The 13655-nt window shown below is 45.4% G+C and overlaps 1 protein-coding gene across 2 annotated transcripts in view; it reads right to left on the bottom strand.

Annotated features, from left to right (window-relative positions):
- The window catches only part of KIF24 (kinesin family member 24), a 332455-nt gene that overhangs the window by 201594 nt on the left and 117206 nt on the right, over positions 1–13655 (bottom strand). For both annotated transcript variants that reach the window (XM_069626841.1, XM_069626840.1), the window contains exon 8: positions 2910–3015. In XM_069626841.1, coding sequence (XP_069482942.1) covers positions 2910–3015 — 106 coding nt within the window. The remainder of the gene's footprint in view (positions 1–2909; positions 3016–13655) is intronic.

Genomic DNA, 13655 nt, shown 5'->3' with positions numbered 1-13655 from the left:
GGGTGGAGGGGAATGAGTGGAGGGTTTTTTATTTACACCCCAACTCACAATCTCTTTTTTTTTTGGTAGCATGGCTCACGAAAACCTAGTTTTTGGTCACCTGAGGCTCTCTGAAAAGAACATGGAGATGATTAGAGCTGTAAGAAAAGCTTTCACCGGGTCGCAATATCTTAGTAAATGATTAGTAAAAAACCTATCAAAAGCAGCGTTAGATGATGTGCCCCCTGTTTTCTCATGTGGCAGAGAATAGAGTGTCAGCAGATCTGTAGGTCCTACCGGGCACCAATCAGGGCCTACTTGACTACCAGGTGGGGAACGGTCTGAACGGTCTCCCTGGCAAATCCCATTGTGAAAAGACATTTCATGGTTTACTAAGATTCGATCCACCCACGTGAAAGCCTCATAATCCTTGGGACCTAAATATGATTTGAACATTCCTCGTGCAGAAGCACTTTGAAACCATGGTTTCAACGGACATTCTCTAGGTAACCTTGAAGGCAGCCCTTTTGGTCGCCATCACTGCTGTAAACAGTATCAGTGAGCTACCGGGGCTGAGCGCCAAGGCATTATACATTATTTTCCATAGAGACAAGGTGGTTCTTAGAAACCATCCAACTTCCTAAGGTGGTTTCCAGTTTCCATGTCTATGCGGAAATCCCACTGCCAATTGTCTTCACAGCACCCAGCACAGAAATGGAAACAGAAAGGACATTGCACACCCTGGATTATATCTGGAAAGGATGAGAGAATGCAGAAAGGGAGCTCAAATGCTTGTGACATTGGGGGGAGCAACACCAGGCTCGGAAAGATCAAAAGTCATACTAGCAAGAAGGCTGGTCTCTACAATTGTGGAGGTCTACAAAGTAAAAAAGAAAACCTTGGCACATAAGCTTCATGCTCCCCTGTTGCAGACAAAGTCGGCCTGAGGTACCTTCCAGAGTCGTGTTCCTTATTTGGAAATTATCAAGGCAGCCACTTGGCCGGCTCCTGACTTGTTCTACAGGCACTATCCATTCGATCAAAGTTGAAGAAATGATGCAGTTTTTAGGGAAGCAATTCTTAAAAACAACCTCTTGGTAAAGTAAAAATCCAACCACCCTCTATTCAGGGATGCTTTGGAATCTCCCAAGAGTATACAGCAAAGGGGACGGGGCATAAGAGTATGAAAAGGTAACTCTAGTGGCAACTGTACTCTTAGTCGCCATTTTTTCTTCAATACACCCACCTGCCTTCCTGGCTAATAAGTGTCCAAAGACATGGTAAAGGGAATGATGTTCAGGCCTATCATGCAGAGGATGTATCACGCGGTGCTTGTAAGAAAATTCTAATAGGCTGCTTTGTAACAGGCTCCAGTCCATCCTCGTTCTAAGGGAAGTAACATGTAAAACAGAACTATGTTCTGTTAGAAATGCAAAGTCCTTTTTAGAAGGTACATTATTTTATTCACACTATATTTGCCATATCATATCATATCATACTTTCTCATAGGCTCATGAGCCTTGGCAGTTATTCTTATGTCAGCTAGGCCAGTGTCTAGTTTCCTCATAATTTCAAACTTACGTCTTGGCCACCATGCTAGCATCTCTAAGAACCTGGCAACGATTAGCGAGAACAGTGTGTCTGCCTCCCGCAGGTAACATCATGACTGCTACCTTCATGGAAGTTGGCTTATGGGTAATATTTCCAAACTATTCTTTGGAGCATGCACTGCATGCATGCAGATTGTAAGAACTTCACAAACATTATGTCGAGCTCTGAAAGCTTACACGTATTGATTGTGAAACAGATGTGGAGCATGCAATACCTCCCCCAGTTCTCTTCATTCTCCAAGGGTAATGTTTGCACCAGCTTTCCTGAAAAGCTCTGGGTCATGGGGAGTCGGCATGGTCCTTTCACTCTTACTCTTCGGTATAAATTAGAACACACCAGCCCTACTAGTCCTCAGGATGACTTGTGCAGCTTCTACCCCATCAGCAGTATCTCTTTCTGTTTCCAGGTATGCATATTTTTCCCTAACAAGCAGCATCTCTCTGGCATCAGTCTCAGTACATTGCTGTGCTAACTTTGGTAATTGAACAGCCCAGAAATATAGTACCAGGTAGGCCAGAGTCAGTTACTTCCCACCTCAAGTGTAAGCATCTTAATGGCTAACCGATTTCTACCCCTACCCCAGACTAATCTGCACATCATTTTATGTAGTAATTTAAAACAGCCTTGATTCGATCAGTAAGGGCACATGTGGATAAAATAGGTACCTCAGTAAAGACTAGAGTGTGCTCAGACAGTTCTCCCAGAATGCAATACAGCAACAGTAGTTAACTCAATCTTCATTTGATGCTTAAAAAACAAAGCTTTTCCCAAAAGGTAGGGTAGAAGTGATCATTGGATTATAGATGAGCATTTTTTCCTTCTCCATCATGGCATCTTCTAAATAATAAACAACCTTTAGACTATATTACAAAGGAGTTTATTAAGGAAAGCATTCTACAGTCACATATTTGCATTTTACATCGCCATAGTTTGCCTCACCACACTAGGGCATCAGCTTGGCGAGATAGTGCGGGCAGTGGCAAATATTCATGCTTTGCTACACATATATGTATGAGGATTCTTGAGTAGTGTCAAGTAAAGGTGCAGCGGTAGTGTTCACTCTCAATCACTGAGATGCAGATTTCCTCTGCAGAAACAGATTCTCCTTCTCTCAGCATAAGCAGGTCCAGAATACAATGCATCTTTAAAAAGCAGCCACTCCCACCTTGTAAACTTGTAATACCATAAGGTCATGACAAACTGCAGTCAAAGCATGCACTTCATTTACCCAAAACTCCATGTAAAGACTGTTTGACCGCTGAAGACGAATAGGTAAAAGAGCAAGTAAAATAAAACTAGAATAAACTACATTCACTTACAGCAAGAAGACTCTGGTTAATTTCTGCTCCTTCAAACTTGGTCTGTTTGTTGGACTCTCGGGCATCGGCTGCTCTCTCGCTACCAGCCAAGTCAATGAAAGACATCCTAGCAAAACAAAAGTTGGATATGAACAACATTTCTACATTTTAAAGTTCAAAAGAAGTCTGAAAAGCTCTCAGCTATTATATTAGGCAAGACATTTGAATGCCTCAGTGTCATTGGATTTTTGATTAATCGTGTTTTGTATTGTTTGTACTGTAGACAAATGAATTCTGTTCAGAAGATAGATGATAGGACTGTGTTAAGATTTGGCAACATAAGGATGTGGTCTAATCAAGTTGCATGTGCTACAAATAACAAGAAAGAGATCAGCTATCATCAGTATTGAATGAAAGAATTCTAAAAACAAAATGGATGGTAAGGAACCTAGGATTCACTTCAGTACATTTATAAAACCATAAAAGAGGATGAAACGAGCAAACGTGTGGACTTTGATGCAGTACCACCACAGGATGGGCTTAAGCTTACCTTGCTCTGAATGCAACAGAAAATACCCTTTAAAATCAATCTATATAAAAATCAATCTGCATACCTACAAAATGTTACTGGTGTCTTTATGGCATATCAGTTTCTTTCTATGCAAAATATTGCATACTTATCTGCAAATTCCAGCCTCGGCAGGGATTCATTTTACACTGAACTGTTGGCTTTGTCCAAGATAAACACAGTGGCTCAATAACAGTGTGGTTGCGAATACACTGCATCTCCTATGGCTATGCCCACTCTTCAGTGGGTGGGAGGTGGGGGGGGAGGGGGAAAGCGAGGTTCACTACCAAACTAGGATGTATAGACTTCTTGGGGCAAAAGGAGAGGCAGAATAGGGCGTTTATCGCCATCCTATTGTTAAGATAAAATCAATCTGCAGGGCCTTTCCAAAAATGTTTATTCCCTGGACGAATCTGGCTGAAATCTTCCAGGAAAAATGTCTGCCACACTCCCATCCACCCTTACACTGGATAATTTGGGGCAAATTCATCAAATGGTTCAAAAGTTATTATGTAAAGAAAAAGCAGTTTTCCACCTAGTGCCATATTTTTCCATAGAGAAATTACAGCAAAAACTGCTCGGCAGATTGGCACCAAATAAGAAACATGTTAGAGCCATTCGGTCCAGCAGTTTTTGCTGTGCTTGCTCTATGGGAAAATATGGCATTTGATGAATTTACCCCACATTTTCTGGACGTCTATACATCGGCCATGGTGCACTGCAGCACTGAGGCTTTTCAGAAATGTAAAGAGCCTCCTTTTATTTTTTTTGTCATATGTGAGCGATTCCTGTGGTGATTCTGCAGGAAGCCGAAAAAGAAATGAGCTCAAAATGATATTTGGAGGAGGGAAAGGGTTGGTTTCACAAAAGGATAGGTGTGGAGAAGGGGAAAGAGTTTGGTGCCCACTTCAGGGAGGGCTGAGTGCCCATTTTAAAACAGATTATTCTTGGGTTATGTTAGGCAAGAATTGATGTAGTAATCCTGTGGGACACTACATAAAACACTTGTGCTCTTGGTATTAGGTAACCCACCCTTTGGTATAGGCCTGTACTGCACAATTTGGTAGTGTGACTGAGCAGCCAGGCCTATCTCAAGTGGGGTAAATGTGAGCTGTACAGCTGTAGAAATGAAATTTGCAAATACAAGTAACCAAGTAACACTTACGCTCTAGGTTTTAGTTATAGTTATAGATTTAACATCAGTTTCTAAATAAGCATTTGTTAAAAAGGGCAATATATGTAACAATCAAATATACTTTTCCAGAATCAACAGAAAGCTAGTAGATACTCTTTAGAGAGGTTTTTTACACACTTCCTACACCCTGGGGTGACTTCTAACAAGGACAGTAATGGCATTTAGATGTCACTAGTACACTTTGTAGATTCTGAGGTTTGTAGAAAGGAAAGGTTAAGGGAAGGAAAAAGGTTAGCAGTTTCTCAGGGCATGCAAGAAGAGCGGTCCAGCGGGCTTCTGTCTGGTTGCAGCGATGTAGATTCTGGGTTCCGGAGCCTCAGTCGTGGGGACAAGATGGAGGACGTCTGGAGGACTCCTGCGGCCGCAATTTGGAGGTCAGCGCCAGCTACAGGCCATTTTCGGATCAGCGGCACTTCACGGTTTCAGCGCGCTGTAAACAGCACCACTGAGGATCTTGGGTACTGGTTTGGCTTCTTTCACTCCTTGAGTCCTGCACTCTGGTGAGGGGACTCGAGCTCTGGTCGTCCTGCTTCTGGAGGGTCCTTAGGAGAGTCCTGGAGCTTCTGGCCGGATTGCAGACATTGCACTTGACTCTGGATTTCTCGACCTCTGGCACTCGGTTCCTGCAGCAGCAAAGAAGAACAGCCAGTCGGGGAAGATGGTCCAGTGGAGTTTGTCTCGGGGATAGTTGGTCCCACTAACCCAAGGGAAGAAGTCGTCCATTCTGTAGCTTCTCTTGTCGATCAGAAAAAGGAGTTTCAGCACAGCAGCAGGGCTTTGCCAGGCAATTCATAGGTCCAGGAGAATGCAGCAAGCTTTGTTAGCGGTTTCTTCATTGGGTGTTCTTCCCAGTAGCTGGCTCTGCCTCTAATCCCAACACCCTCTCCTTTTAAGCAGGTTTCTCCCATTCACGCACAGCCTGGGCTGTCACTCAAAGAGCAGGGTGGCTGTCCTGAAAGGACATGTGGGTGCATTCAGGCATTCCTAGAGACAAAGAACATGGGAGTTTCAGGCACCTCCCTCACTTCCTACCCTTCCAGACACACTGGAGCCAGAGGCGGGTTTCAGTACTGAAGCCCGCCAAAGGCAAAACAAGCAAAGGGCTGAAACCTGGCTTGGCGCGCAGAGTAAAACCCAAGAAAGACCTCACAAACAGAAAATGGCAAAAAAAAGAAGACCGGGGCCATTTTGATAAAATGGTCACACATGTGTGTTATACTGCAGCTGAGGATTTAGCCCGCGGTAGAAAAGCACAATGGTAGGAAAATTAAACCACTGCCACCAGCCATTTAAAGTAGTGAGGTTAACATAAAAAATGTTAAATGAGTAGGTAGGATACGGGCTACTAAGTAGCCCCCCAGCACTCCACATAAAATGGTGTGTGCTGGACCCACAAAGAGAAAAGGTAAGTAAAGTCAATTTCACTTTACTATTCTTGGGAACAGTAGTTCACACAAGAAAAGGTATTTAAACCTTATGAGAAATCTGCCTCCGTTACACTGCACTGAAGGTACAAAAAGTAGATGCCTATGGCGTTTGTCAGACTCCTAAAACAAAAGGAAACACATAATCCAAATCAGGTCAAAAACACATGAGAGTGGGGAAAAAGGGCTCACTCACTCCAGGGTTAAAATTAAAAAGTCCTAAAGTCCAGCAAAAGAACTGGGGGTCTCTAAGGTTGAAGGGAATTAGCACGGAAATGAGAATTCCTCCTAACCGGTTACTGTGGAAATCCTGCGGTACCCCAGTGGGAACATCGAAAGATGCCGTCAGAAAAAATAAATTGGGAGAGGGTCAGGAGGGATATACACATTGACGGGGGGGGCGTCTGGCTGTTGGGGAACCTAAAAAGAGGAGGGGTGCACATGGAGAGTGGAATGAGGAAGACCTGTATTTTCAAGTATGTGCGTCTTACCATGGTAACTGGAAAATGCTGCATTACTGAGGGAACGATTATCGTGGTAATACAAGGTGCTGTCATAGCGATCATGGGTATGCTACTATTGGAAATAGCCAGGGAAAAATTCTTGAGAAAATGAAAGAAGGGGGGGAGGAAATTGAGCATGGTAATTCAACCTAATTATGACCATGTCCACTGTGATCTAAATATTTACTAGTCAGGGGCATATGCCCCACAGCCATAGTCTAGTCTTTTAGCCTAATTATGGCAATGTAGACAGCGGCCATGGCCTGCGGGATCTGGTTGGAATGTGACGACTGGCATCAGGTTATTTACTTGTGACGGGAGCCGGGGCCATGGCCAGTGGGCCTTGGACTTTTAGACAAACTGTTGCAGAAGGGACAGTGGCCATGGCCAAAGGGGCAATGAAGAAGATGTAGGATAACAAACCCCTTGAAATTCAGCGGTTGAGGGAAGTGGCAACAATCTTAACTCGTCGTCACACCCACTGCTCAGCCCATGACCTACATGAGATCACAACAGGGATCAACAATGAGTTAGAAAAAAATGACATCATTGGTTAAATTTGTTTAGGGTACTCATTTGGGCCTGGCACCTAAGAGCTACAAAGCATTGAACAACGGGAAACAACTTTGTGTAAACCATGACTGCTTCTCTAGAGGACATGTGTAGAAGCAGCTTTATACCACAAGTCTTCATCCAACTTGCTACAAAAAGCATTCACAAAGAAGGATTATTTTGAGATGTGCAAACTTGTTAGGAAAGATTGGCTTTTTGCTGCTTTCTCCAATAGGCTTCAATGGGACACAGCATCTTTATGCTATTGTCTGCATCTTGACCTGACTTCTGGAGTAAAGTAAAGCCCTCAGCCTTACTTACATTTGCTCACTTTTCATGGGGAGACTGTCAGTACTGGGAGACCCGTCTCCCTTAGTGGATTCTTGTTATTTCTAAACTGTAGGCATTACCTTACTGTCAAGTGCGGTAGGGATACTTTGTGTCCTGTTATTTTTCTTTTGCATCTTTAATGTTGCAGGCACAAAGTGTCTCATTACAAGTTTGGCAGTGCAGTAAAAAGGTGGCAGCAATTTCTATACTGTGATGCTGGAAATGCATCAGAGGGACAGAGCCTCTGAATCCTTGTCCCTTATTGCTTTTTATCGTGTGTTCTGTCATGTTTTCTGCCCAGGAGTCCATGTGGGACTCCTGGCAGTGCAGCTCTCTCTTTTGGTTTGGTGAACAGACCCATGGGATACCCTTATAGCACCCCTGGGTAGGGGTACAACCCTGTGCCCCTAGTGTATGTTTTTGGGCACCTGTGGGTGGCCCACAGAGCAGGGTATGGGCTGGTGGCAGCTCCATGCTGAATTTGACAGGTGCTCTGGGTGTCCTCCATTTTGGGATACCCAGGCCCTGCCATTGGAATCAGTTGATTCCTGATAGGAAACAAGATGGCCCCTGTGGCCTCTTGCTTTCTATTGCCTGTTATCTTGTTTTTCCCAAAGTCCTGGGAAGCCCTGACTCTGTCCCTTCCCCCTGACTGGCTGTTGGGTGGAAGTTCCATATATGGTGTTGTTGTGAAGGCCCAGCTAGACTGACTGGAGCCTTCCCAGTGACTGTATGTTGTGGGTACCTCCTGTGGGTGGGACCTGGGTGAATGGAGTGTGTGACCAATATACATTCCTTGTTGTGGTTGTCTGGTTTCTGGCATGAGAGACAAAGACTGAGACAACCCTGCCCGAAACTGGCCTGAATGCAGTGTGTAGTGTTGAATGGCTGGGTACTTGTCCCAATCCACATTCCTTGTTGTGAGTGTCTGAAAGGGAGGAGTGTGGCCTGAATGCACTGTGTGCCTGATTGGCTGACTGACTGCATGAATGCCCCTCTGTATGATTGGCTGCTGAGTGTAGGCCAGCAGTGTGGATGAGAGACAGAATAGTATATCTGGGGACCTCTCACCACTGTTCAGGAGGTTCAGGAACGTTCAGGAACGTTCAGAAGCATCCTGGAGCTGAGTCTCCACTCTAAGAGTAACTGGAACTGCTGATCCTCGACGTCCAGCTGGAAGAAGAAGACTTGCTGTGGCATTTGCTTCGACCGATCCGAAGGCTGTCGAAATCGTCGAAGACTGACCCGAGAGAGGACCTGGTAAGGCGCCCTCTTCCCGTGCTCCGAGGGACCATCGAGCACCGCTCCATCTTCGCCGAAGTGCCCTGGAAGACAGACCCTCGAAAGGCTGCCGACCCGAGACGGGACCGCCGAGGAGATCGAAGTGAAGCACCCGGACATCGACGAAGTCCATTGCCGTCGACCAGGGTTCGCAGGTTTGTGAAACCGCTGGAGGCCCGTCGAAGTTGTGTTGCCCAGCCGTGGGAACCACTTGACGCTGTGCCGCCGACGACCGGAGCCGTCCGCTCCTTTGCCTAAGAACATTCAATCGAAGGACTCTCTCGACCGCATAGTCGACCGCTTATCCTGCCGGAGAAAGTCGAGGACGACCAACGCGCCGAGGAGAAACCTGCCGGTGGGTTTCCCGCCACCCAACGACCTCAAAGACTCGGACGACCCGACGCCCTCGCTGGGCTTCCGTCTCTACAATCTTTGGGGTCCAGAACTATTGTCATCGAGGTGCCCCGCACACCTCCGCCTTGCAGGACGCCGACGAGCACCGCTCGGACGAAGCTGCCGCCTCTTCGACATCGTTCTACCTCGTTTGTCGACGGACGTTCGACGCCCCGTGCCTCCCGCTTGAAAGGGAAGGCATTCAAGAAGGGCCGTCGATTCCCCGTCGCCGAACCCCGAGTTCTTCGACGTTTCTCGACGCCTCTCGACGATCCGTGACTCCCGCTTGAAAGGGGGTCGCTCAAGAAGGATCCGTCGACGCCTCCTCGAAGAACTCGACTCCACCAGGTACATTGGGGGGGTAAAAACATTGTAGGAGAGAATAAGACTATTGAACAACATATGGACTGGGCTTGTGTTAGATCTCTTTCTTTTACAGGTTGCCCAGGTGGGGGGATCTCCACACAGAACTGTGTCTAGTGTTAGGGGCCAGTATTTTGCCTATTGTTCAACCACCTTATTTTCTCTCTCCTCTCTATTGCTGGTTTCACTTATTGATCTGTGTGACATTTTTGTGGATGCACTTTAATGAGGTCTAATATTAGTGGTACCACTCTAGAATTGTAGATATTTACCACTATTGATTTTCCTGAGCACAAGGTGCGTTATTGTGATAAGTGTACATAACCTTTGAATTAATTATATAAAGACTGTGTTTTCAGTAATACAGTGTGTGGACATTCCTTTGTGGGGGCTTGAGGAATACACTGTACTTAAGAACCAGCCTGCATCACCTCCTGAGAAGCTAGGCCTTGATTGCTCGTCCATTGCTACCATAATAGAGAATCTTGGCTGGGGTCTTCTGTGCCTCTCCTCTACCATATAGAGAGCAGAAGTACAGACACCCCCTACCGGTCTTTACATATACCAACACTTTATTTCCAGGTGTGGAATAACTGCTGCAATTACAGCACCACCAAACCACAAATGTTGCCTTGAAGTGGAGGATTTAAATCTATCTTGATGCCGGAGGAAAATCCTACACTTTAACGCCAATAAATGTTGTAATTTTCACAGCAGAATTACTGCTCACAATAATTCCATCAAAACACTGCCCTTTCACCACTTGTAATCCTGTGGTAAACCCAGGGGGCCAAGTGTTGGTATGACTAAACAATTTTGGCGGGGGGGGGGGGGGGGGGAAGAGAGAGAAAGAGAGATCAGTGTCCACATCCAGTCCAAAGTGTGCCTGTTGCTAGAAAGATGTGTTGGCCAGAGACAGTCCATGATTGCACAACACCTGCCAGTTTAAATGGTATAGATCCTTACCAGTGGTTGGCAAGGGGGCGACTCCAGTCCAAATCCTGGATAAAAAGAGGACTCCTGATGGCATTTGACAGATCATCGTAGGAGCTAGGACCCTTATAGAGAAGTGCAGCCCACTGACATCCATGGACGGCCAGTGCAGCCAACCAGCATCACCTCAAGACAAGCTCCAGGGAAGCCATGTTCCTCTATACAGATCTCCAAAAGGCCTCAGTCGATACTTCGAACCCTGGATTGGTGGGAACAACCTGTCCCAACCCCTTGAGGATCTGGGCCTGATGAGACTTCAGAAGTGCGCGTGACCACATAGTGGATACACCATCTCTCTACTGGCCTACCTCGCTGCACCAGTTGCCGTTCTAAGTTCAGCCTTGGAACTCTGCAGATCTTGAACTTGTGCGACAAAGTACATTCCCGTGCAGTTGTTCCCTGCCTGACAGAAGAGGAACCGGGTAGGGCATGTTCTTTGTTCTTGCCTCAAGGATCGCCAGACGCCGCATGATCGTAATGACCATGGCTGCAACCCACCTTCTTTGTATCCTGGAGGTCCCCTCTGTGGAGGTCTTCAACCTATCATTCCGAGGGCATCTAGCTGTCTAGTCTTCATTACTATCTTGTCAGACCCCAAAAAGGCTGACGAGCTGGACCAAAACCAGATGCCCAAAGTGACGTCGGCACCCACAGCCGCTGGACCGCCCTTGATTGGACCAAGCCTTGAAGATAGTGGGCCCAGCAGATTCAGAAACCCATAAAGTGGTTGCAGGAGAAATCGGCGTAAGGGGTGTGAATTCGCATACCAATTCCTGCCCCCACAGACATAGGGTTATATGGGTGCAAAGTTCTAACCCTAACTAAGAGTGTTGATGGTCTGGTTAAGGAGCCTGCTCTGGGCTTCCCCTAGAGTGGTTGGATGGAGAGAGAAACCAGCAAGATCTTTACTTAGCTTGTTTTTCTGTTTCTCGAATTTACGTGCCACAGTTAGCTTTGCTAACTCTTGTTCCCGAATCCTATAGTAAACCCTCCTACTCTCTCCAAAGTGAAAAAGGTGGAACTGATGACTTTTGGGCACTAGGCCCCATCTCCGAGGAGTGCATGAATGATTATGAAGTAGGGACCTGGAACTAGGTTCTAATGTGGGTGTTCTAACAGTTTTTTTATAATGTATTTATCCATCACAGATAACGTAACGTATTTGCCTTTAACACTGATTACAATGGTCTAACTGTTTGTGATGTGTTGGCGGTCTGTTAGCAGAGCCCCCAAACAGTGAATGTATATCTGCGTGACAATACTTACCTGAGGTTTTAATTGCACAGAGTGTATTCAAAGACCTAATAAAGAATTGTATATTTTTGTACAGCTTTTGTCAAATTTGAATTATTGGAGTGGTCTGTGTATGCCTCATTGTATCTCTAGACCACCCTCAAACCCTCCCGAGTCTAAGACTTACTGAGCCACTTTCCTACCTTGATTCAGTTTGGCTAAACATCACTGTCTTCTCGCACTTCACTATACTAGGGTGGCCTCTCAGAATTCTGGATAAATAGATTATGAGAAGCCACCTTGAAAAATCGGTTTTAACACTCATCCTCCTCCTTTCCCAACTGCTTGTATTTTGGCCACGCCCATGTGCTTTTGATGCTACTATCAAATGCTGCTCCATGTACTCGTTTATCGACCCATCACATTAAGATCAACCACCAGAAAGATTCAGCTGCCCCTAGCTGATCCATGCCCCTTATTTTTTGCTTCACCTTCCACTATCTGCTTCCAAGCTGTAAATGGTCCCGACTATGCCTATGGCTGCTATTGGCTCCCTTAATTCATACAACGGCGACTGCCTTTTGATTATTGATTCTTGGAAGGCTTTTGCTAAGGTTCACCATGGCTTTCTCCCCTATGTGGTTTTAATGTATTGTTCTGAGCAACTGGGCATTAATACAGTGATAAGGCCCGAGGAGGTCCATTATGTATTGGTGAATTGTGTTTTAGCCCTTAGGGTTTGTAAATACATTTTTCCTCAGGATAAAATTGCATTTCCATTTTTAAGCCCATGCCCTGCCATAAGTGTTAGGTGCTTGCCACCAGTTCTAGAGACTTTCATATGTACGAGGGTTGAGATGTGTCTTTACGACACTGCATATAGTAGTGCAGGCTACTATGTACTTACTGTAAGGGGTTAGAAATGAAAGGTGGACACAAGTTGTCATGTTTTTTGTTAAAGACATGTATTAAATAAAAAATGGGTTGGGAAAACGCCATCTTCCCTACCTAGAAACCAAAAACTAAGTATCTGTCTGTGTCAGGATCCATTAACTGAAAAGCTGTCCTCGTCTCCATAACGTCCTATCCTGACCCTCACACTACAAAACAAAAGGGTGCAAGGAAATGGCTTTAACTGGATACTGGTGAAAGTGTTCAAATCAAAATTGTACGAATTACTTAAACAAACATGTTCTCCAAGGCAAAGCCCCTTGGCTCCAGAGGGTACTCCACCAGCCCCTTCGCCTGGATTTTTAGATAGGTTGGCAAAATAATGTCTCAGTTCCTCTGTGTCTTCACTAGACTCACAAAGTCTATACAATTTAGTATGTTTTGTATCTTTCTTTCTGTAGTATTTCTTGCTGATTGCCTGGTATACTCCACTGCCAGGTATCTTTATTTAACTTCAGCTGCCTGGTGCACTTAAGTGCCAGGACTTCTTATGTGTTTCAGAGTTCTTTGGTTATACCGGTCTATGGTAACCTTTGCTCAGCTCAGATGTCTTCCCCACATTGGCATCTCATTCATCTGCACTTGATTGGGGTTTGCCTTTATACTTTTCCTTGTCTGCATTCAAATATTCATCTTATCAGATAACGTTTCCTCCCCACACTAGCACTTGATGCATCTGTATTTAATTGGGGTTTTCCTTTGTACCTTGTCTTGTCTGCATTCAAACATTCTTCTCTTCTTATTGGGTGTTAAATTTGTACTTTGCCTAGCCTGCATTCAAACACATTTTGGATATTTTCTGCATCAGCAATCTTGTGCCATTCAAACACTTGTTGGCACACTTGTCGGAATGCTCCAGGGTCCACAGCTGCTTTCGGCAACCCTTTCATCTCTGTGGTGTGGGTCCTTCACCCGCTTTCCAGTTTGAACTGTGCGGACGTTCTTCCAGCATCCTGTGCGGATCTGCACTCACACGCCAGC

Source organism: Ambystoma mexicanum, chromosome 6p (assembly GCF_040938575.1).
Source record: "Ambystoma mexicanum isolate Mex_15411 chromosome 6p, UKY_AmexF1_1, whole genome shotgun sequence".
In the NCBI taxonomy this organism is placed as follows: Eukaryota; Metazoa; Chordata; class Amphibia; order Caudata; family Ambystomatidae; genus Ambystoma; species Ambystoma mexicanum.
Note: the sequence above shows the minus strand (reverse complement) of the source record. Positions and strands in the feature narration are given on the sequence as shown.